The 25,383-nt window shown below is 36.8% G+C and overlaps 2 protein-coding genes across 3 annotated transcripts in view; one reads left to right on the top strand and one right to left on the bottom strand.

Annotated features, from left to right (window-relative positions):
• Nucleotides 1-25,383, top strand: part of LOC105386650 (dual specificity calcium/calmodulin-dependent 3',5'-cyclic nucleotide phosphodiesterase 1A) — a 146,433-nt gene that overhangs the window by 45,402 nt on the left and 75,648 nt on the right. The gene's annotated exons all lie outside the window — the stretch shown is intronic.
• On the bottom strand, nt 1,000-9,271 carry LOC105386649 (maltase A1-like). Its single transcript, XM_048630303.1, has 12 exons — nt 8,887-9,271; nt 8,035-8,214; nt 6,748-6,905; nt 6,226-6,351; nt 5,721-5,977; nt 5,314-5,512; nt 4,772-4,879; nt 4,011-4,161; nt 3,464-3,660; nt 3,130-3,133; nt 2,907-3,036; nt 1,000-1,293 (listed from the first exon to the last, which is right to left on the bottom strand). The coding sequence occupies exons 1-12, from the start codon at nt 9,023-9,025 to the stop codon at nt 1,224-1,226; spliced, it is 1,719 nt and encodes a 572-aa protein (XP_048486260.1). The 5' UTR covers nt 9,026-9,271; the 3' UTR covers nt 1,000-1,223.

The following is a 25,383-nucleotide window of genomic DNA, read 5'->3' as shown; positions in this document are numbered from 1 at the left end:
GTAGCTCTCTCGTACCGTCTGGGAATAGCCACATTTAGGGCGCCAACCGATTAGGCTCTTGTGTCGGTACTGTAGGATATCTATAGGTAGGAATATAAGTACAGGAAGGACTTTTATCAGGAAACTCTCCAAAGGCAACTACCTAACTAAGGCGTAAAAAATCGCACTCCGCATTAAGAAAGGCTCTTTTTATATTTTTGAGGAACGTCCAAAACCGAGAATAAATATCTGTTAAATCATAATTGGTCAATAATGGTACACTACATTCCCTATTCGTCTATCGAGCTGACGGCTATCAAACGCTATGTTAAACGATTCGTGAAAGTCGAAACATATTTTTTGGTGGCCAATCTACATATTCTTCCCATATATCACCGATGAAAAAACGGCTGGATCCTTTCCAAGACAACTTAAAAGTTCTGTCCTATTTTATAAATGGTACTTTCAAATTCTTTACACTCCAGGCTTTTGGGGAACTATAAGTTTTTACATAAAACACAAGCGAAAGTGGAACCGGCAGTGCACCTGGCTAGGTGGATCATTTTGGACTATTTTTAAGTAGCGGTAGCCTCATTTTATACATTAGGTTTATTTAATTTTAGAAATTTACGAGCAATGAAAAAGGTATATATGATTCTGCAATTGCATTTCCAAATTCATTGAAAGAAAATTACTTCGTTGGTTGTTAATACGTACAAACAGTACCTTCTTGCCATCATAATATAGAAAATCTAAAGACTTCAATTTTCAAAGCGCCAAAATTTTTCAGACAAGTTTAGCGGCAAGGGGGCTATTGTAGTATTGTGGGTTTAATCTAAAATAGATTAAAGTGAAAATTGATTTTGCGGGCGCTCACCGCAGCTATACAGCGTGCTCGCGCATTGGGCAACCTCCAAATTTAATCAACACGCCAATGTTTGGGTCACCTGTGAACATACCGGCACGTTATAGGTACTAGCGCAGTCGTGGGTGCTAATAAGTATATTTGGGACAAGTAATTTAGAACTACTGATTTGATTTCAGATATAAAGCACTTACGCTCCGTGCAGAGTATAATGTTATAAATGTATATTTCATAATTTACTGTAATTAAAATACAAAATAAAATTTTTACTATTTTAATTTATTCTGACAATGGCGACTATTATTTCTATACGAGCCATATTTTATTCCTTATCTTTTTTATATAAAAAAACTAACTAACACACTTAAGTATAATTATTTTATACAGTCATCCGAAGAACGATCGCTTCTTCAGGCGCCACTTCAAGATGATTGGCCGCCACGATGTCTCTGGAGCAGAAAATAGATACGAATTACTAAATAATATCGTTGCTTAAACTATTGCTCCTGCTCCTGCTGCACCGGTTCATTATCGACGTAGATAAACGTCACGTCGCGCTTTTAGCATTAAGTTCGCCTATGTATAAATTTTATTACCTACATATATACCTATACGAGGGCGATACCGAAATGATCGGGAATAGAAAAAAGTACAAAGATATCATAATATTATTTACTTTTATTATTTTTCAAAGTAGTCTCCGTGACATTCAATGCACTTTTTCATTCGATTAAACCAATCATTGAAACAGTAATTCCAGTCTGAAGTGGATACTGTCAAAACAGCTGATTTGTAAGCTTCGACCGCCTCTTCTGGGCCGCTAAACCGTTGACCACGTAGCATATCTTTAATTCTTGGGAACGTAAAATAATCATTGGGGCTCAGATCAGGGCTATACGGAGGATGGTCCATCAACTCCACGTTTTCCATATTTAAAAACGTTCTTGTTTTGCGAGCGGTATGAGAGCTTGCATTATCGTGGTGAAGGATTATACGACGATTCGGGTTAGTTTTACGAAGTTCTCTTACGACTTCCGGCAAACAAACTGTTGTGTACCAATCAGCAGTAACCGTCCTTTGTTCTTGTAATGGAATCATAGCCACATGGCCAGTTTTCGATACAAACGAAGCGACCATTTTTTTCGACACGCTGCGTGAGCGAATAACTTTTGTTGGCTTGACCTCACCTTCGAAGACCCAAACTGCCGATTGATGTTTTCTTTCGGACTCATATGAATAAATCTACGATTCATCACCAGAGACGATATTGTAGACAGCATTTGAACTGCCTCCATTGAACCGTTGCAGAGCAGATCGACACCAATTAACACGAGCCGACTTATGTTCCTCGGTCAGCGCGAAACTAACTTCTTGACACCCAGTTCTTCATGTAAAATGGTTTGAATGGCTGTCATACCAATGCTGAGAGAAGCCCGAATCTGCTCGTATGTCACATGTCTATCTTCTTTTATTAACTGGCGTACAGCATCGATGTTATCTTGTGTTACCGCTGTTTTTGGCCGACCAGTAGAAGGGACTGTGGTAAGAGAGGAACGTCCACGGCGAAACTCAGAATACCAACGATATATAGTCGTTTTACTTGGTGCTTCAAGTTTATAAATAGAAACAAGCTCGGCGAGACATTGTTCTTGAGATAAACCTCGACGAAAGTTGTGAAAAATTATTGCACGGAAATGTTCCCGCGTAAGCTCCATTTTTTACACCGACTTGTCAAATTCAAATGGTCAATACTCTTTTATTTTTTACTTTTTTTAAAATTCGAAAATGGAATTATGTTTGAAAAAACACTACATTTGATACACCAAAAAGGTTTCACTCTAATTTATTCCTAAGTATTCTATTCCCGATCTTTTCGGTGTAGCCCTCGTATGTGCAATAAAGAATTTAATAATAAAGAAAAAGTAAACAATGTCCACCAACCCGCACTAGGGCAGCGTGGTGGACTAGGCTTAGAAACCTTCCTTCATTGAAAGGAGACCCGTGCCCCAGCAGTGGGGACGTGATGGGTCGATGATGAAACAATGATGCAGAACATTCTTACCCATAAACCCGTCCTGAGCCGTGGCTGCTGAGCTCCACCTCCAGGGCTCCGAACACCATGTCGAAGGAGTCCAGGGACACGACGTGAGGCAGCCGGCCCAGGTTTACCACCACCACGTATGTGGCGTCGTCTGAGTGGCTTCTGAGGAGTATGTTGGATGGGATGTTATGTAAATTGTCGGTTGTTACGAAGCAGAGCTTCAAGCCGAAGAGTGGCGAGAGACTGTACTGATCCGTCAAAAGTGGCGATTTCTTGTATCGGTGGCTAAGATTCACTTAACGGAGTCAGTAAGGATCTTACGAAGCAATGGGGAAAGCAGCTTGAAATTTTATTAAAATATTATGGAATTGCATCATCTGCTTTATACCAATCCTCTCACCAACAAAGTTAGTTATAGAGCTGATGCATAGACGCAATCTTCCATAGCTTCAGTAGAACTATCGATACGGAATTGAGATGCCAAATCAAAGGATTAGAGTGGCACACAGGTAAATGGTTAGTGGCTAAAGTGTAAATAAGCTACTTATTCTATAATTTACAAGAATCCACCTTCCCACATACCGTTTGAAAGCAAACACATGAGGATGCAAGACTTTCGAGTCGAAGTGTCCGTATCTGAACGCCGATCGCTTGCGCAGCTGAGCCAGCTTCTTGTAGACGGAGAGGTGCGAGCGGTCGGCCGCGCCCTGCTGCCGCACGTTGGCTGACGTGTAGCTGTCGGCTACGGGCAGCCAGGGAGTGCTGGATGAGAATCCTGGTAGGAAGGAGCGAGGGTTTGACTGTGCATGTAGGTATTTATGACAAAAATTGTGATAGTTACGTGACTTTTAGTATGAGAAGAAGACGTTTTGGAATGCTATGTATGCCGCTTAGTCGCTATTCGTTTAAATGCGGCAAAGATGCTCTCCTCTCTGGTTATTCGTGCATCCAACATACGCAGATTGTTTTTCATGATCCGTAGTGTTAAATGGTAATGTGAAAAGGGAGTTATTGATTAAGAGATTACTCCATTGAATAGTTATATAATAACACAAATTTTTATTCTAGAATTGATCACTTTTGATAGAAAAAGGTAGTCGTACCTATGACGAAAGTTTCATTTACCTGCATGAGCTGTATTATCCCACTGGAAAGGAGTTCGTGCAGGATCTCTGGACACTTTCATGTAGTTGACCGGATCATCTGTTCTGCAAGCCAGGGGGTCGCGGGTGTTGGACCAGGAGACTTGTCCATCAGTCATACCCAGTTCTTCTCCCTGCAAAAAAAAAACTTTTACATACACAATCTACCACGTCACGTCCCCAATGCTGGGCACGGGTCTTCTTCCAATGAAGGAAGAGTTTTAGGCCTAGTCCACCACAATGGCCTAGTGCGAGTTGATGGACCCCAACACAAGCAAGCTTGTCTTGAGATAGTTGTCTGGTAAGTGGTCAACCTGACTGTCAGATGTTTTAAATAAAAAAATGCAAGTAATTTGTAATGCCAAGTACACTATTATAAATTCAGATGAAGTTCAGTAACTAAGTTATCTGATTGGCCAGATTTAAACGGTTGAGAGCCCGTGGTCCGTCTCATCTCACCCCCTCCTTCTAACTTATTCAATTGAGGTTTACTTTACTGAGAAGCACTTCATACCTACCACGATTCTTGGAAACCAGACGGTTGAATTCTAGTACAAACTTGTTTCTTAGCAGTTCTCCGCAGAAAATGTAAAATTAGGTTGCAGCAAAATTTTTTTTAAATACGATGTTTTCTACTTTATGGTAATAAACGATTTTTCTTACTATCTCAAAAAGACAAATACATCATGTACCTACTAAAAACAAACCAACAGGTGCAATGGTGCAATCAATAGTGACCCTTACCATGTAGGTGATACCGACGCCGGGTAGCAGCAGAACCATCATGTTGAAGGCGTCCACCATGTCCTCGCTGAACCGCGTCGCCACTCGGCTCGTGTCGTGGTTTCCTGTCTGCCATTGATAATTTTAATTTTAAATGTAGATCTCTTTAAAGTGGCATTGATTCATAGATAGAAATCGCTTTTGTAAGTTTTGTTTTGGTAAATGAGTTTTTATTATTATTTTTATTAAGAAAGCCGAAATGATGTCGATTCTGAAAGCACAAATTCCAATTTTAGAGCTGTCAAAACCTTAAATTCTTTGAATAAAATTTGACTCTATGAATTTTTGACTTCGATAAAATTAAATGTTGTGCCTTTTGAATGAATATAAGTTTATATTATTAGGTAGGTATATCGTGGGCACTTCGGAGTGAGCAATTTTAATTTTTAATTTAGTTCAGATAAAATCTATTTCTAAACAATACCAGTGCATCAAAATTCAACTATCCTTACTATACGAACTAGGTTGTTAGTTATTTGTTTCGAAAAGAAAAGTCTTCATACCATCCAATTTGCCTGTTTCTTGATAGGTTTGTAGGTTAGCCAGTGATCGATGGCGTATTTCAAGTCTCTGGCGTCACCAGTTTTGTTGAACTCCTCGATCAGTACAAAGTTGACTGGGACGTGGGCCCCTCTACGCTGGTTGTCTCCGTAGTACCTCATTGTGTTCTTGATGCTTGTCCTGGCTTCTGTTATCAGTAACCTTGAAAATTGTATTGATTATTTTATTGTTTTGTGGTGTTACATAATATAAGTCAGGTCAGAGAAGATATATTTATTTTTTGGCAGCTATACTTAATGCAAAATAACTAGTGATTAATTTTGCTCGTCTACTTTCTTTTGACCGCTCTAAAAAGTTATCTACACAATCTACCTATACATAGTTTTTTTATATTGAGATAGTTAGGTACCTTGTCACATTATCTCTGATGGAGATTGCGTCCACGACACCTCTCAACTGAGATAGCAATTGGTACGTATCTCTCAGGTCTGTAGTATAAATGTGTTCCAAATATTCGTAGTGTCCGGGGCCAACGCCAGCGAGGCTTCTGATTGGCTCGTCAGGGTACGCTCCGCCGAACAGGTCCTTGTCCACTTCAAATATGTGGTTGAAGGAAGAGATGGAGAATCCTGCTATCCCTTTTTCGAGCCAGAATTTCATTATGTTCTGCAAGAATCACAGGAAGATAATTATAGGAATAATTACCGTGTTCCTAACAAATAGGAAAAAATATAGTAGTATCAGCGAGGTTACTTTTACATTTTTACTTTACCTACTCTCAGTAAATTGTTGCACAACATATTTACCAAAAATAATGTTTTTATTTTTAATAATAATAATGTTTTTTTTAATGTTTTTATGTACTTATAACCTACCTACTGGTCTCTTTAATTACTGTGAAATATTAAACTAACCCTTATTTCATCAACAACCACTGGATTCCTCATGTTCAGATCTGGTTGAGCTGTCCCGAACTGGTGGAGGTAGAACTGGTTCCTTGTGGGGGCGTATGTCCAAGCGCTTTTCCCAAACACACTGATCTAAGTAAAAATAACTTTGTTGTTAGACGTAGAAGTTATAGGCACATTGTTTTATGCATATTGAGTCCATGGGATTTGCTGTGTATGATAGTAAGATCTTTGACCACCGGCCGCTAAGCGGCGGTAGGTAAATAAACTAGTTCACGTTTAGCCGTTGTTTCATTGACACGTACATATCACTGGCGACGAGGATGGGATAAGGGTTTGAATATTTTCTAGATATCTAACAATGGTACACTACAGTGCCTAAATGACTAAGGTAAGCACCACCTATTGGTATCGTACGTATCAGACAAAACGAATCATAACGGCGTCGGAAGTGGACGCAATTCTGTGAATTTCTATACAAAGAATACTGAATGAGATGCATCTGGATCTTAATGAAGTAGCACTTACCCAATTATTAGGAGGTTGATTCTGGCCGTTTTCGTCGATGTGGCCATTTTCCCAAATGTACCAGTGGTCATAGTACTCGTCCTTGAACAGAGACTTCGTGAACCACTCACTCTCGTTGCTCGTGTGATTGGGAACCAGATCCAGAATAATCTTTAACTCTGCAAGTGTTAAAAATCTAATGAGAAGTTTAAATAAAGGTACCTTATCTACTTATACCAAACTACCTATATATTTTACAAATAAAAAAATAGAAATAATAATATAAAATACTCTGCAAGTTAGATATTATATCGTGTAAAATTTTCATGAAAATAATTATGAGAAGTTTAACGCTCTTTGTGTGCAAAAATCAATGAACAACAAAATATCAACATGATTAACAAGTTATTTTATTATATTTCACAAGGTTGAATTTTATCAGTGCTCGGTGAGGTGGCCACATTGAACCTTTATTTTGGCGACACTAAGTGCCAATTTCTCCATAGTCGGTTAGAGCATAACCAGGGAGTAGTGGTTGACTTTTGACACATCTGTCATGAATTTGATATGGAGATGACGTATAAAAAATAAATCAATCCCTGTCGGTTAAATAACCGACTATGGAGAAATTGGCACTTAAACTTCTACGTCGATATAAAGATGTACATATAATGTTTAGGTTACAGCTATCAAATTACCCAGACAGTAAATAAATAGTGGTGATATCAGATAAGCTGTTCAGTAACACAGCTTAGAATACAAAAAACAAAACTCGTTCTAAGCTCGTGGATTTTCGATCATTTGTTGGCGGGTTGATGAATAAATTAACATGATAAAGCAGTCAATGAATAACAAAAGGTTCTAGTTATTTCAGTGGAGTTTTAGATAATACACTGAAACAAGTAGATTGAAAGCAGATGTTCAAACAATACATAGATAGGACACTCCACATCAAAATTTGTGGTAACCTAACTAAAAAAACCAGATTAAAGCAAAAGTACAATACTTTTTTTGTCTTGAGATAATTATGATAATGGTTGTAATTTTGACTCTAAGGAGGATAACAGTAATGAATCACTCTGCTACTCAGATTAGCGTCTGTCGCTGACTGCCCTGGGTACGCTGGAAGAATATATGGAACAGATAATACGCCATTCGAGAAGGCTCCATCCATAGTGTGAAAGAGAGGACCGGTGTAAAAACCGTGGAAGAAATATTTTAAGTAGCCAAGAAAGCTGCAAAGAGCTGACTGCCAACGTCCAATGATGGAGAGGCACTACAAGAAGATAATAGTGAAATCGTACTTACTTAAATTGTTAGCTTTCTTGATGAGATTCTCCATATCCTCCATGGTTCCATATTCTGGGTTGACGGAGTAATAATCTGATACGTCAAAGCCGAAGTCCCGTAAAGGGGACTTGTAAATAGGGGAAAGGATGATCGCATCCACTGCTAACTCCTTCAGGTAATCCAGTTTCATTGACAGTCCTGTAAACAAATTGAGAAACTATTTGCTGTACTGCTAATAAAACGTAATACTTCTGTACTTATACAACTCCTATGATTAATTAAACCAATGTTATACATAAACTCATTTTAAAAACGCTATTTTCGTTTATTATATTCTATTCTTCTTACAAAATCGAGCTCAATGCACTTCGTTGCCTACCCCGCAAGGGATTACCTATATTAGTAGAAGGCTGAGTAGATTAAAGCATTTCACAGTTTTCAAGCTATAACTGAATCAACATAAAAGTAGCTCTAAGAGATAATGGTAACCCTCCAGTGAGAGCTTTTAGATTAGATTAAAGTAAATTTAATTACGAGAGGTTAAATCTCCTCACTTAAAGCAATGTATTTTCTACACGGGCATCGCTAGGAAATATATTTTACTTAGATGGAAGTGAGTTTGATATGGCGCAATTCGTAGTAGACAATATTATTAAGAATTTAAATCAGCAGGGTACTTTAATAATTTGATGCCGATAGACAGCAAAAAACCCGGATGCATGGAGACCGGTTTAAACATCGTGAAATATTTCTAATTTTTTAAGAGTCCCATATCTACGTATTCAATAAACTTCTGTCAGCCTTCTACATTCAATATGTTTAGCCAGGGTGAAAGCCAAAAAATACTTATAATTGAAAAAAAAAACTTACCCGTAAGGTCACCGACCCCATCGCCGTCAGAATCTTTGAACGACCGCAAGTATACCCGGTACATTAGGCTAGTCTGCCACCAGTCCTCGTTGGCTTCCACCAATAGCAGCATCAGGGCAAAACAAACGAATATCTTCATTACTATGTATCAAACCATGCGACCTTTACTCAGGCCAGAAAAGACTACACTGAACAATCAGTTTTCCATCATCTAAGAGGTGAAAGTGATATTTTAAACAATGGTATGAAATAGTTTTATTTTTTCTGCAGGTTCCGCTACATCTATTATTCAAACAGGATATTATTTTACATTTTCTTACATACAGTTTTAATTGTACTGATTTGTAGTAAGAAATAGTTTTAATTTTTATACAATCGAGCTCTTTTATATTAATACTATGTTTTTCTTTTTACAGGTAAGCACGGTAGAGGTGACGCAATGTACCTAAAGATTTTCATGTCTACGTAAGTATACCAAACACGAGTATAAAATGTGATTGATATTTTAATATTACTCCCTATTTATGTATGTATCAGTTAGATAAAAAAACATGTCAGAACGATAGTGTTTTTTGTTTATATTGAGGTAAAGTATCCATACACTCAGTCATTATTATCACTTATTATACCTAAAATAGGATGTGTACACCATTAAAACTCAAAGAATAATAGTAAAGCCACGGATTTCACGCCTTTAGAACATTAAGTTAAATGACATAAAAATATCATTTATCTAACACAGGATCGGTTCCCTTTCTAAACCATTAAACCTTTTGACATGTCGCCATCGTAAACGTTTTATACGTTTAACTTTATTTCCCTGTAAATTGGGTCAAAAATAATTTCTCTTTTACTGCCGCATACCTTTTTACAATTTCTTTTCTGTTTTCATAAAGGTGAAGGTAATAATAAAGCTTTTTTAAGTCGCTGCAAAAGCTAATTCATTCGGAGACAATGAAGAAAACAATTTTATTGTCGCATTAAAAAAGAGAAACATTATTTTGTAACAACGTTGCATACTTTAAAAAAGGGTCACTTCATCTTAATTATCTCAATACTTAGAAGTAGGTGTATGCACAATTGCACATAATTAAGCAGGACGCATTTTCATATTCAAAACATATTTTATTTCTATGAGTACATATTAGGAAACATCAATTACTCATATAACTATTTAAATGTTACGTTAATCAATTAACCTACTTTTTTAGCTAAACAAGAAAAAAAACTTGATTTAAAACAAGACCCTTCAACAAACATTGCAACCTCATCCATAACCTCTAAGGCTTGGTTTCTTCAAGGCTAGATTTCTTTTTCCTTTTTGCTGTAACCGGATAGAGCTGGTTCTCGAGTGCTTTCAATTGTTTGCGCTGCAAGTGTGGTCAATATTTGATATCCCAAAGCACTGTAAAGAGAGATGGAGTTCAATACAGTGAGAGGAAAATTATGTAGCTAATTTGGGTCTTTTATTTATGTGGTTCAACAGACATAAGACTTTTTAAATAGTTAGTTGAAAAAGTTATCATTTTCATAGATGTGTTGCTGTCGATGTCCAACACATATGTTCAGCCGTGACATATGCAACTGATAACATTATCTGAATATTGTTAATTCTGCCCCAAACCATTGAATTGAAATGCTGAAAACCAGAGCTGCGGCATAATTGTTTACAGCATATGCTGAGCTGGTGGCTCTTTGACGCTCTGAACAATAACCTATTGATTTATTGTTTATTTTGTATTGTATTATTATCTGTATTTTTTTAATCATTCAGCTTTAGACATTTTAGTCGTACATACACAAAATTAATTTTAATGCTTTTTCATACAGCAGCAAAGTTGTCAAAATTCAACCAATTAACTTTATCAATTTCGACCTAACCAACGTATTTTATCTGAACAAATTAAAGTACGGACAAAAGTTGTCAAATTCTTTGATACGGGAAAATTTCTCGACACAAATTATGTTTAACGTAGGGTGTAAACTTTTAAATTGGATTTGATTTTGACAAGTTAGTATTATAATAATTTTTACTGAGGCTGTTGATAGCTTTATTGAGGATTTTAGGGAATTACTTAAACAGCTATAAATCTAAGGCGTTTTATTGTCCATAAGCAAAACTTGACAAGTATCTGACATAATTATATTTCTTCTTAAACTGTGCCTCAAAATAAGGCGCGTTGTTAATAATAATTTTAGGGCATATTTTTCAAAAGTCAGATAAACGTTATCTGACGAATAAAATTGTTGCTGTCACTGTCACATACAAACATTCTGACGCGACAGCATCAGAATTATTCCCCAGATAACCTTTATCTGACCATTGAAAAATCAGCCCGAGCTCTTTGTTATTATTTCATAATTAACCTTAATTTCTGACATAGGAGACTATAAAACGTGGAATAGGCTGGACGCTCTATGCCATTAAAAAAATGTTAATTTGTCTAATTTAGTATTTAATATAAAGTAAGATCATCGAACTAAGAAAGTGGGATGGATATTTATTTTATATAAATAAACAATATTAGGTTACAATCGCAGATCCGTTTACATAACGCCATCTTTTGGGTGGTATCGAAAACCGCGTGGCCGACCATAAATTAGATGGTAATTTTCGGTTTACGATCAGGCATGTGATCAAATCTTCTTTTACGGTTAAAGGTCACTTGGGAATGTTATCTCGGTATGTTGAGTCTTCATGTAATTTTTTGGTGGAATTTTCGGATTTGTGAGCTTTGTTTCGTGTTGGTGAATAGAAACAAGAGCTAGATTAGGGAATATTATTTTTCGCCGTAGTGGGAGGGTTGGCCAGGCAGATTAGCGGCTTTCACTAACTGCCCAGAAGACCTAGCGAGCGTGACGGAAAACTTTTGTCATGTTTGACGTGCGCGTCGTTTTGGGTCTTGCGCCCCGTGCTGGGCCTTCTGGATGCGTCGGACATTATATTATATTTTTTGTACGCTGTACGGTTCATCTTCGGTGTAGCTGCATTTACCGGCATGATAATCGCTATCTCACCTAAAAAAAACTCTCTTCATCAAATCAACGGCCCAATCTTCTATGCCTATTTCTCCCCAAAAGCTTCGTAGGTACTTAATAACCATCATTGTGATAACTATCAACTAGCTTCACAAAGTTACAAGTTTTTCACAAGAATCGCTCTCTCGCCCAACTGAACCCGGCTAACTGAATCTACGGTAGACGAGCGTATGAATTTTACACTTCGTTAGCTGCGAAATCGTACCTCGCCTCGCCTGTATTCGACGAATAAACTTTTCATAGTGTGTCTAGTTGCGGAAACATCAGTTGAATCTACCTAGTTAGCCTTTCGTTTTTTGTTATTATAATGTGTTCGTTCAAATACTAAACTTACTCGATAGTTCTGGAACCGTATTAAAGTTCAGATTCAGAGTGAGTACTTGAATAGATAATTATGAACTAGTTAAAGGTATAAAAAAATTACAAGTAAAATTGAATGCGCCTTTTTAGGCTTTGTAAAAAAAATTATAAGTACCTATATCTTGAATCTAACACGGCCATAAAGTGTGTTTTCTAACACGTCTGTATCTGAATTAATCCTACTTAAAGGTTACATTATTTTAATTGAACTCTGACACGAGAAACACCCTTCAGAACGCCGATAAGTCTCTGCTAGTACAGAAGAAACTCTGGGGATTGCGGCAGAATAGTAAATGACCAACGTATCATTATGACGGTGATTTTAGTCGACGAAAGAGGGTTGTAACAGTATTTTATGAGTCTGGTTTTGCGACGGGCTTGTTACATGAATAACCCTACTTTATTAATTCGCGATGCCTTATAAAAGGTATATAACTATCATATATACTACTTATAGCATAAATGTATATGTATATGGTGTGGTATCGGTGTGAAATAAAAGCATACTCTAACAGCTACCATTGGCTCTATCAGCGTAAACAAGACGTATAAGTTTTTCAGACACAATATAACCTAACCTTACAAACGTTTAAAACCGTGACATTCAAGACCAAAAAGTCACATAACTTTTGCACAACTTAGCCGATTTTCATGAATACTCGTTTCATTACCTATAACCCTTATAAAACCACAACGAAAATCGGGTCTGCCGTTTAGAAGCTACGCTACCACATACTGATACACGCACAGATCTATACATTCAACTTTTAACACCTTCTTTTTCCTTCGGGTTTAAATAAGATACGTACAAAAAATTTACATAATTTACTGTCTGGTGTACTCAAAGTGGCCGTGAGGGATGAGTACACGAGTGGACATAGAATCGATAAAGCAATCGATCTCTTCTATATATTCTCTTCGAATCACATGGAATTTGACAGTTTCAATTTTCGCTTCCAGTGAACCTTTTAATACGAATGTTCAAAGCTCTTCGGGTGTTTTTCGGTTGCATACACAATGGCCGTATACATAAGGAAAGCTGGAAACTTATAAGCCCTTACTTGACTGTGGATATTATTCGTGCGCTTAAGAGCGCTGTTTCACAAAACTATGCAAATTTAGGCGCTTATAATTTTCCAACTTTCTTTCTAAACACGGCGAAAGAGTGGTAACAGAATCAGATTTGCCCCTTACTTTAGTAGTAAGTGACTGATAATTCATCTGACTGTCTAATCCTCTCACTGGCTCATCACAGTTTATATGAAAAAAAAATCTAAAGCATATTGTAGTAGTCCAGATTCCATTTAATGAAGTACGTAAATATAATAGCAGCATTTCCGGGATTGTTGTAGACTCGTTAGTATAATTTTACTAAGTTATTTATTTTATTTAACATGCGTAGTCCGTTTCGGTTCTTGGAAAGTAGAATTCTGTGTTTGTTAACGTAGGTACCAGCAGTAAAAGATTAACATACATACATAAATATATATGATCACCACTATAATCCCCGTAAGGGTAGTGGTGACAGAGGTGACTCGTTAGCGCTTTACGTTGTACATTTGCACTCACGTACCTAAATTTTCTTTTGTATGAAAACATTGCATTTTTTATTAACACAATATGTGTAAATATTACAATTCAATATAAACTACCCTATTTGTATATTTTCTCTTCAATATTTACTTACTTGTTAGCGTAATGAAGAGCTTATGTACCTACTTCGTTTTATACACTTTCACTCATACATAAAACAGTGCAAGATTTCTATTTAATATGTATCTATCTATGTATTTGTGTAGATATATCAGCTGTCCGATACCCATAATACAGGCCCTGCATAGCTCGGGTTTGGATGGCCGTGTGTAAGATGTCCCCACATATTATAATTTTATTATTATTTTCTACACGTGGCTGAATATTCTTTTCTTTTTTATTATTTATGTGTACATCTTCCTGCGTATTCAGGATACCATATAGTAATCAGTTGTCAGATTGGAGAAGTAATAACCTGCGATAACTAAAGCATAATGCCCGAAAAAAAAGGGATTTCAGGGATCAAAGGCCTAATGATATTTCCGGAAATATTATCAGGAACATTCTCTTGTGTTTTCTTTTGAAGAAATTTCCATTTTTTTCTTATTGAAAGGTCTTATTATTATGTTATATTTAAGTACTTTCAATCGTTTACTAATAGTTTTTTGATTAGGTATAAATTTTAAAAAATACTTAATTAATTGTGATACTCGAAGTTCGAATCTTTGGAATAAACAGAAATAAAAAAATCAAGTATCACCAATAACAGTTCACCAGATAGTTCTTTCTATGAATTCGGGGCCTAAAGTCTGTGATTCAATCACAACAGTTCATCAACAGTCGATTGTCCCTCCAATAGAACGACACGTTACTTAATCGCGGGACAATCAACTGTTGATGAACCGTTCAGAATCTGTCAATTTAGTATCGGAGATTAAAAAACAGTGTTTAATGTTTATTTCAATGTACGGCGACTTTACAAAGTGTACGAATGTGCTATAAACCATGGCTGTACTAAACTAACACACGTACTACGCAGTAAAAAGTGTCAAGTCCTTATCTGTAAGAAATATATTGCAGGAAACACGTACAGCCCTTATGGAGGGAACAGACTGAGCCGAGCCTTCCGTAGAAGCTACAAGGTGCAAGGTAAAAGGCTTCGAGTATACAGGTTAAGCTTAGTAGGTTCGGCTTAGTATATCACTTTTGCAACACCCAGTATATTTTATACAGAGTGTTGCAAAATTGGTATACTAAGCCGAAACCTACATGTGCAGCATGGTATATCTAAGCCCGAAACTGAAATCAGAATTTGGAAATTCGCGTAAAAAAAATTTTTTTCCATAGTAAAAGTCACGTGACCAACAAAGTTTCTATGGAAAATTAAATTTTTTTTTCGCGAATTTTCAAATTCTTATTTCAGTTTCGGGCTTAGATATAACATGCTGCACATGTAGGTTTCGGCTTAGTATACCCTTTTTGCAACACCCTGTATACATAGTAAGCTAAAAGTAAGAGATTCAGGCGGTTATCCTGAAATCCTGAACAACTTGTGAATAGAAACTGTGTCGGTCACGTGACTTTTCACCATGGGATTTTTTTCATGAATTTCCAAAACTCTAAGAATAGGAGTTGTGCATTATGAACTCTGGAGTCCCTCCACACTCCCTTTCTACTACAACTACTTACTTTTAAGATTTCGTAAATGACTTTTCCCAAAAACGTATAAATAAATAATATTTTTTACACAAAAAAACTCTACCATGTTGACTTAAAACCTTTTCACAGTAACACCGCGGTGGGATCGGAAGCTGACAATCATATAAAAGAGACCGGGCCAAGATCCATCCGGGAACGGAAATTTCCGTGTCTTCTGTCGGCCGGAATCACTTTGCGGGCTTAAGTGCCCACTTTCCTTTATTTAATTTTATTTATGGTTGCTTTCGATTTGTGGCCACATCAGAAGGGCTAGTACGGGACGCATTTAAGACGTGACAAGAGTTTTGCATCGCGCTCACTCACATCGCGCAGTCTCAAGAGCGAGCGCGACGGAGAACTCTTGTCACGTCTTAATAGCGCCTGTGCTACGAGTACAGGGCCAGGAGGGTCACTCTCTAAATCAACGATCAAACTTTGGTATAACAAAACTGCAGTGCTAACCACTACTCTATGTCGTTGTATTAAGCGTATCGATTGCGTGACAATTCTCTTTCGTTTGTTCTTTTATTTAGAGTGTAACGCCCCTGTTCTTTTTAGAAGCTGATATCAATTTGTAAGGTGCAACATCTAGTGCAGTGTGAGACAAAACGGATGACTTCATATAACATCTCCAATTCAGCTTAAATTATTTTTTATTACACTCACGGGCAATGAAAAAGTTCCAGGGAGAAAATCAAAAACTACTCCTAAGCGAAAAAAAAGCTTAATGACGCCTTCTGAAATATTGAACTACATTTAAAAACGCGCCAGAATATAAACAATTAAAAACACTATCATTTTGTTAAAATTTCCTATTAGGTAAATGTTTTAAATAAAATATGGTATTTAGTATCGGAATTCTGTGAGTGGAACTGTTTCTTTGCCCGTGAGTGTAGTTAGAGTTGCTCGGAGAAGTCTATGATCACTGTCAGTTTAAAGGAAAACTTGTGCTATCTGAAGCATTTCATTTCAAAACAATTTTCATGAGCGACGATAAACTTTGTACTGATACAGGTGAAAGCGCGCAACGAAATTAAGCGCTCATACATAAAAGAGATAGATAAAGATAAGATACTCTTTATTGCACACAAACAGAAACAGAGTTACAAAAAAGAAAAGAAAATAAATAGCACAATCGGCGGCCTTATTACTAACAGTAATCTCTTCCAGACAACCAAATTGATAGGAAATAGAAAGAAAGAAAATGGGTATCGTGTGAAAACAAGAGATAGTTGTAGCTCCTGTAGTATCACTTGACTTGCTATCCGCTTAGATTAACGATATAGGGACAAGATGGAGTGTCAGTGCAAAAGAAACGTTTCGAAAAAATACACCCCACTCCGCCCACAGAGCTCTTATAATAAGTTAGTTCGGTTTTCTATTCATCGATGCATTGGTTTTGATTAGGCTGAACTTAAAACGGTTTGACTGTAAACAAAATGCGGTCAATATTTTGTTTTATTTTTGTACTAGCTGTTCCCGCGCGCTTCGCTTCGCCTTAAAAAGTTTTCCCGTGGAAATTCCGGGATAAAAAGTAGCCTATGTTCTTTCCCAGGGTCTAGACCGTATATATACCAAATTTCATTCAAATCCGTTCAGTAGTTTTGGCGTGAAAGGGTAACAGACAGACAGACAGACAGACACAGTTACTTTCGCATTTATAATATTAGTTAGGATTAGGATGAGACACACGACACACTGTTTTGTTCATAGGTATATACATATATTATATCGTTTATCTAAGCGTGCCACGTAAAAATGGTTTGATTAATTTGAAAATAAGTAGGTAGGTATAGTGCGACAAACTTATCTGTTCCGGTGACAGCGAACTAAAGTGATCCATATACAGGGTGGCCCAAAGAGTGACGTCCAAAGGAAAATGTTCGATTCCTTAGGTCAAGGGGTAGCCAAATCACCCCCATGTATGTTCAGCAATTTTTTGTAGTTTAGGAGTTATGATTTTTTTAACTAATTTTCTACGAAAATCGACCTCAGTGGATCAATTATGTTTTATTATTTTTTTGGATAATTTTTTTAAATTATTTTTTATTTTTGTGTCATCCTCTTAAGTTGTTCTTTTAACCATAAAAGTTTCAGCTTCCTAGCTGTAATGTAAGTTAGTTATTTTTATATCGAAAGTTTAAATTATATCATCGAGCTAGACTGTTCTGAATTTTCTACTTGAAATTAAAAATTGAACTAGATATTCTCATGGTCCCTTATTAATTTTAAAAACTCCGCAAGGTTCCAATATAACATAAAAATAAAAATAAACTGTTGCTTAATGGGGTATTATTTGCAGAAAACAGCCTTCAAAGGTATTTGGGTGGAAATTACCTAATTAGTGAATTGTTTCAGAAAGTTGAAAGATTCCTGTTATGTCAGTACTAAGGACTAATTCAGTTAGAAAAAATATCAAATTAAAGGGAAAATAAAATTATTTACTATTCTTTTTTATTTAAGTTACATTTTTGAATGTAAATTCTTAGTAAAATGTTTAAGTCTGAGTTGTAAGATTTATGAGATAATTGTATTATTATACTAAGTAAATAAACTCAAATAATTATTTTACACATTTATTCACAATAAATTTTCAAAATGGCGACCTCCCACAGCAATACACAACCTACATCTACGCAAGAAATTTTTTTTAAGTTGCCTATACGCTTCTCTGTTTCATTCAGATGTCACTTTTTGACAGATGTCACATTTTTGAGAAAAGTTACTTTTTTGACATGTTTAACTTTTTGACAGATTTCATATTTTTTACATTTGTCACTTTTTTGACTTTTTGAAAATTTCTTGCGTAGATGTAGGTAGTGTATTGCTGTGGGAGGTCGCCATTTTGAAAATTTATTGTGAGTAAATTTGTAAAAGAATTACCTATTTGAGTTTATTTATTTATTATTAATAATACAATTATCTCATAAATCTTACAACGCAGACATAAACATTTTAATATGAATTTACATTCAAAAATGTAACTTAAATAAAAAATAATAGTAAATAATTTTGTTTTCCCTTTAATTTGATACATTTTCTAACTGAATTAGTCCTTAGTAATGACATAACAGGAATCTTTCAACTTTCTGAAACAATTGACTAATGCGGTAATTTCCACCCAAGTACCTTTGAAGGCTGTTTTCTGCAAATAATACCCCATTAAGAAACAGTTTATTTTTATTTTTATGTTATATTGGAACCTTGCGGAGTTTTTAAAATTAATAAGGGACCATGAGAATATCTAGTTCAATTTTTAATTTCAAGTAGAAAATTCAGAACAGTCTAGCTCGATGATATAATTTAAACTTTCGATATAAAAATAACTAACTTACATTACAGCTAGGAAGCTGAAACTTTTATGGTTAAAAGAACAACTTAAGAGGATGACACAAAAATAAAAAATAATTTAAAAAAGTTATCCAAAAAAATAATAAAACATAATTGATCCACTGAGGTCGATTTTCGTAGAAAATTATTTTAAAAAATCATTACTCCTAAACTACTAAAAATTGCTGAACATACATGGGGGTGATTTGGCTACCCCTTGACCTAAGGAATCAAACATTTTCCTTTGGACGTCACTCTTTGGGCCACCCTGTATAATTATTTACTAATGAATTATATATTAATATAGATTAGATGGGTTTATTAAAACTGCAAGCGTGAATTAACACTACGGGCAAACGTAAAATCTTATAAAATGAAGAAATATTAGACATTTACGTGAGCTCTCACCGGAACAGATAAGTTTGTGGCACTGTATCCATTATGACTAACTGTTTTTTTTTTACATTTCTATGGTTGATTCCTGCCCCGTGTTAGCTGGATATCGCGTGACGACGCTTGGCGCCAGGCCAGGGGTCACTGTAGCTAGCAAAAAACTAACTAACGAGAGCTGTCGTCAAATCGGTACGCTTAATACCATAGAGTTGTGGCTAGCAACGCTTCGAAGTGTAGGAAAAACGATGTTCAGGGCTTCTGTGAACTCTACAGAGTGTTGCAAAAAGGGTATACCAACAAAGTTTCTATGGAAAAGGAAATATTTTTTTCGTGAATTTTCAAAACCCGTAGAAGTAAAGTTATTCAGGATGACCTCCTAATGCCGAGTTGCAGAAAGGGACTTTACGCTAATGTCGACATTAAATCTATGTCTGTCTCTTTCTGTCTGTATACTGTCAAAGCAAGGCAACAATACATTTAATGCCGACACATTAACTTAAAGATCCTTTCTGCAACTCAGCGTAAGTCACCCCCTTTTGGCTTGGCATACCCTTTTTGTTGTAGCACAACCTGTATATCGTTGCACTAAACGTACTGATTGTGAGACAATTAGCTGTAGTGACCCCCGGGGGGGGGAGTAGAAACGCATTGCGGTCACAGGATACGGTGCTTTAAGGCGATGTAAATATTGATGAGAGCATAGAGCCATTCAATGTGACAACCGGAGTCAGACAGGGATGCTTGCTGTCCCCGCTTATCTTTATAGTGGTCATGGATGCAATCATGCTGAAAATCACCCACGAGAAAAATAGAGGTATACCATGGACAGCGTCATCACTGGAAGACCTAGACTTCGCGGACGACATCTGCCTACTGAGTAACACCCATGATGATATGCAGCGCAAAATTACAGCCTTGGATAAAACTGCAAACATGGCTGGCCTCAAGATCAGTAGAAAAAAGACAGAAGAAATGCGCGTGTGCAGCGATAACAACCCACCGCTCCTATTGGAAAACCACCGCATCACCCAGGCTACCGATTTCTGCTATCTTGGAAGCATCATCACCCCTCAGGGAGGAACAGAACGGGATGTCGAAAGTCGCATCAACAAGGCAAGGGGAGCTTTCTCGCAGCTAAAAAGCCTATGGAGGTCGTCCAACATATCTCGCACCACGAAAATCCGCATCTTCAACACAAATGTGAAGACTGTGCTCCTATACGGATGCGAGACGTGGAAGGTCACTAAGGGCATATCACACAAACTCCAGGTCTTCGTCAACAACTGTCTACGAACCATCATACGTAGACACTGGCCGGACACAATCACCAATGTCGAGCTATGGAAGGTTACAAACCAAAAGCCTATAAACATAGACATCCAAGAGCGGAAATGGCGATGGCTGGGCCACACACTGCGAAGACCTGATGACCATATCCCGAAAGTGGCCCTCCAATGGGAACCCCAGGGCGGTTCAAGACGACCCGGTCGACCAGCTCATACTTGGAAGCGGTCCATATACAGCGAGGCCCAAGAGAAAGGGAAGTCGTGGACAGAGCTCAACTTGCTGGCCCACGACAGAGAAGGATGGAAGCGCCTGGTGTCAGCCCCAGACTCCTCGGAGGAGTAACGGGATTGAAGAAGAAGAAGAAGAAATATTGATGACGGTACCGATCGATTCTGCAAGAAAATTTATGAAATTTTAACAAAAAATCACCTAGTATTTTTTTGCCATACAGCACGTAATCCCAATCTTTCAGGCATTCTTAAGTTACATTTCTTAAGTAAAAGAAGGGAAAATTGTAGTAAGTATTAAATTTTGTGAAATGTAAGTTATTAACTACTACCAAGTTTCACAATTTCCTACAAACGTACAAACAATAAAACCGACACAAATCGACTTTTCAATGAAACAGTAAAAACTCAGGACTAAACTGCGTCATGAAAATTGCAAATATTTGTTCTGAAATCGAAATATTTTTCATGCTTTTTCGTACGCAAATATTCGAACAGAGATTTCAAGTATTCTGTTGGAGAATTTTAACTGAGATTCGGTGGCGATGGCCGAAATGCGGAATTCTGAGGCCTCAGTATGAACAATCCATACATACTTACAAATTCTCACGGCTGTAATCCTTGAAGGGGTAGTCAGAGATGACTCGCAAGCGAGCCACCCGCTTTCTGCTGTTATAGAATGAGTTAGAGTGAGAACAACCATCGTCATGAACATTTAAAAACACTAAAAACGTGTAAAACTTCAAGCGGTGTTTTTAAGAGTGTGCGGACAGCATACGACCGACAATCGTTTACTCGTGCAATAGTGTGTCCTGCAAAATGTCTGCCAGAAATAGTACCTATGTGTTTAGCTGAAAGGTTAATTGGCCGGATATAAAAAAGTCAGTCGTGTGCATCCATACTTCTGTATTAAGTCAAGCGTATGAAATATTTAGTTTAAGAGTGAACGCAGAAGTTAGGGCAGAGAAAACTTACTGTTCTTTTTGGAGCTTCAGTAAAAAAAAAAACAGTTCTAGACGGTCCCCGCAGTACCTACCTCTAACATCCGTCGATTTTTCACCGTTCACAGTAGATTGAATTACGTCCACTTCAGTTGCTTTAATAAGTTTTCTCAATGCATACTCCGCTGTGCATCTGTTCGAATTTTATCTTCTTTTCAACTTGCACCTTTCTTAAGAACTTGGAACGGAGTTGAGACGTGAAGAATGTCATGTCTTCAATGGTATAGAATCTCATATTTCCAAATGAAAACGAATAAAAATCAAACTACACTAATAAAAATATTATGGGTAGGTAGTATTGAGTACCCGAGACCGCATTGTTCTATGGGTTGTTGGTATTTTATAATACCTAATTTCGGCTAGTGTTGGTTGGTGACTTTTTTAACTTGACTTCAACACCACTCCACCACTTTAACAAAAGTGTAAGAGAAATTCCAGAAGAAGTAGGTATATTTTAAACCAATAACATTAGTTCACACAATGTGTGTAACGATTGTGTAATGTGTTAGGCTGTGCAAACAAAAATTATTATTTTTATAATTGAAAAAAAAAAAAACGCAACGTAATTTTATTATGGTAACTAATTGCCTGCCTATGTCATGTTCCGTAAGAGTCAGATCCATTTTGAGAGCATCCTGTCGCACAGTGCAGCACTTAAGTACTAAAATGATTAAATTTAGTTTGGTCACTTAAATTCACCATCAAACAGAAGTCGCTTTGACGACGTGCGCACAGCTCTTTCACTTTTATAGTGGTTCACGAACTTAGTTAAAACGTTGACTTTTATCTCAAGTGGCTCATACTTAGCTTTAGATTTTTATTTTGATAAAGTGAATCTCACTGGAAAATAGAAGAGTTTTTACTTTGCTATGTGTAATTTGTATAGTTTAATGTTTTTGTTACGAAAGATAAAGTCGACTAGTAGCGATTGCCATCAGATTTTTACAATAAAAATAAACTTAATGTACCAATACCTATATGTAGATTAATTACCCTCCATTCATCTCTTGTCCTTTATCTCATCTTTAAATGTTCTGGCCTAGGTACAATACGGAACTGCTATGTCACATTTATCACAGTTTTCCGCTAATGGTACTTTACAAAAAATACATGTAAAAACAAAAAGCACATTCCCCAAGCGTGGCAATATGTCAAGAGTCATTTAAAATGGCCAAAACAAGATAAATTACTCGCGAAACATTTCAAACGAAATTGTACGAAAATGAAATGAGAGCGCACGCTGAAAATACGAATAAAATATACATAATGGTGTCCTGTAGTAGTACTGCGAGGGCGACCATCCGTCGAGGATTTGCGGAAAATGAAACTGAAAAATTTACCCGCTAACGATTGCATTTTGCCCGTGAAAATCATTACAACTGAGGTATACTCTCAAACTCTTACACGCTGACATAATAATTATGAAAACGGCAATGTTTTTGAATTGTTTATAACCAAGTTTCCTTTTAAATAGTATGGAGGAGTAGATAGTATGGATGTGGCGACATCTATAATGAATACGCGCAAGCATAGAAGTCAAGATATAGATCCTGCAAAGAGATATCAAGGACGACCAACAGATGGCATGGAAGAGTGAAAGCAAAAATACCAATTCCTACATCGCGGTATCTAAGAATTACAGCTAATCAGTATATATACAGAATCCCGACATGAAACCGTCGGGCAGTTGCCCACCAAGCTTTTTTAGCTTGGTGGTTATAGTATCATGGTCATACGTGTGCGGATAAAAAAAACTTCACCCACGACCCGAATTTATACGTGGATGAATTTCGTCCATGTAAATAAATTAATTGCTTTATTGTATTTTCATTACAGTTCGGGCTGCCTGTTCAGTTCGCTTTCAGTTCATTATTTCAGTTTATTTACGAATAATCCGAATAAGTCACTGATTGGCTGTGCGTTAACTCCGATGGAAAAAGAATGGTTTTTTGGAGTTGTCCGAAATAAGCTAAACGATATAATATTCAAAATGACTTCACTAATATCACAGCTAATACAATACAAAACATAATTTTATTGTGAGTCAAGAATCCCACGGGAACATTCCCGGCCTTGTAAAACAAAACAAAGTGCCAGGAAAAGGAACAATCTGCCCTTCTCAAGCAGCATTGTCACTTCATCTCGCGAGCAATGGAAAAGTTCCAGTGACACCACATCATGGAACGGCAATGACAGGTGAATTTTTTTCATTTCTCGTGAGTATATTTCGTTGAAGAACGTAAATCCAAGACTCATGGCCACCGTACACAGGTAGGGCCGTGTATTTGCACCGCAGCTGTAACTGAAGTGTCCTCGAGCCCAGTGCAAGCAAGAGTGTAGTGTTGTGACTCTTGGCTCTTCACAAAATATGCGGATTTCTGCTCGTATATTTTCACGCGGCGGCCGCTCTGGCTGGAACCCTGGACTTACCCGGAACCCGGACCATAGGCAATATTTTCAGATAAGTATATATAATAGTGTCAAGTGACTCTCACCAACTAAAGTCTGTTTTTTAAACTCAGATACTAAAATGACAGGTTCTGATCGGTTCATCAACAGTCGATCAAGTGACGAGTCGTTCTATTGGCGCCGACAATCGACTGTTGATTTACCGTTCCGAATCCAACATTTGAGTACTTATCTGAGATTAAATAACAGACTTTACCTACTTTTTAATGACTGTCAAATTTGACTTAGGTAGCTCGTATGATGGCCCCTGTAGTAAAAATTCGACCAGAAGATATTAAATTGTTCTTTATACATGTATTTGCTATATTGACCTTATTTTGTCTGAAATATTGATATAAAATTCCTGTTGATTGAAACATTATACAATCGTATCTAAATGTCTCTCCAGTAAAATGAGGGGCTATTCGGCAATACGATTTCAGAGATACTGTGGAAATTCGGTTTAGAATTGCCCCGCAGCTGTGGAGAGGAATGACAACAATTGATTGACGCGAGGGCGCATGCACAAAGCTCGCTAGATGAAATATCGCTTTCGAGACGATGTGTGTTTCCGAAGGTTGCTACATTTTCCGCTTGTCAAAATTGTACAGCTGAAATATGAACATGAAAATTATCAGTTTCTGATCAGGTTAACGTACTGACACGTTTAATTGGATAATACCAAATATTATGTAGGTAAGAAAGAATAGGCTATCGTCTTTGGCAACTTGTTGTGTTTTAGCATATTTTCTTCTTTGGCAACTAGTTGCGAGTCTTAGTTGCCAATGTGGCAGGAGGGTCAATTAGTCATACATTCATTCTATCAACGTCACAAGGTCACAACTACTCACAACCAACTAAAATGGAGCCACGAATAAAAAAAGGCTGATAAAACGAAAGGAATGTAATTACTTCTACAGCTCATTGCAAGAAACTAATTGAAAGAGGCCATTCCACACGCTGCAATAGAAAAATAACTTTAGTAGAAGTAGAGAAGTGGTCACTTGGCCAGTGTTATGGAGGTTTTACAAAGTAAGTGTGTATTAAAAATTTTCTTCGTGCAAAAGGCAACATAATAACATACATATTACATATAACATAGTATTTATAAATGATCGTGAGTTACGACTCTACGCTTTGATTAAATTATTAGTAAGATAGAGTACTCTTTATTTCTACAT

The sequence above is a fragment of the Plutella xylostella genome, chromosome 4, assembly GCF_932276165.1.
Source record: "Plutella xylostella chromosome 4, ilPluXylo3.1, whole genome shotgun sequence".
NCBI classification, from domain to species: Eukaryota; Metazoa; Arthropoda; class Insecta; order Lepidoptera; family Plutellidae; genus Plutella; species Plutella xylostella.
The sequence above is the reverse complement of the archived record's forward strand: the minus strand, read 5'-3'. Positions and strand labels throughout refer to the sequence as shown.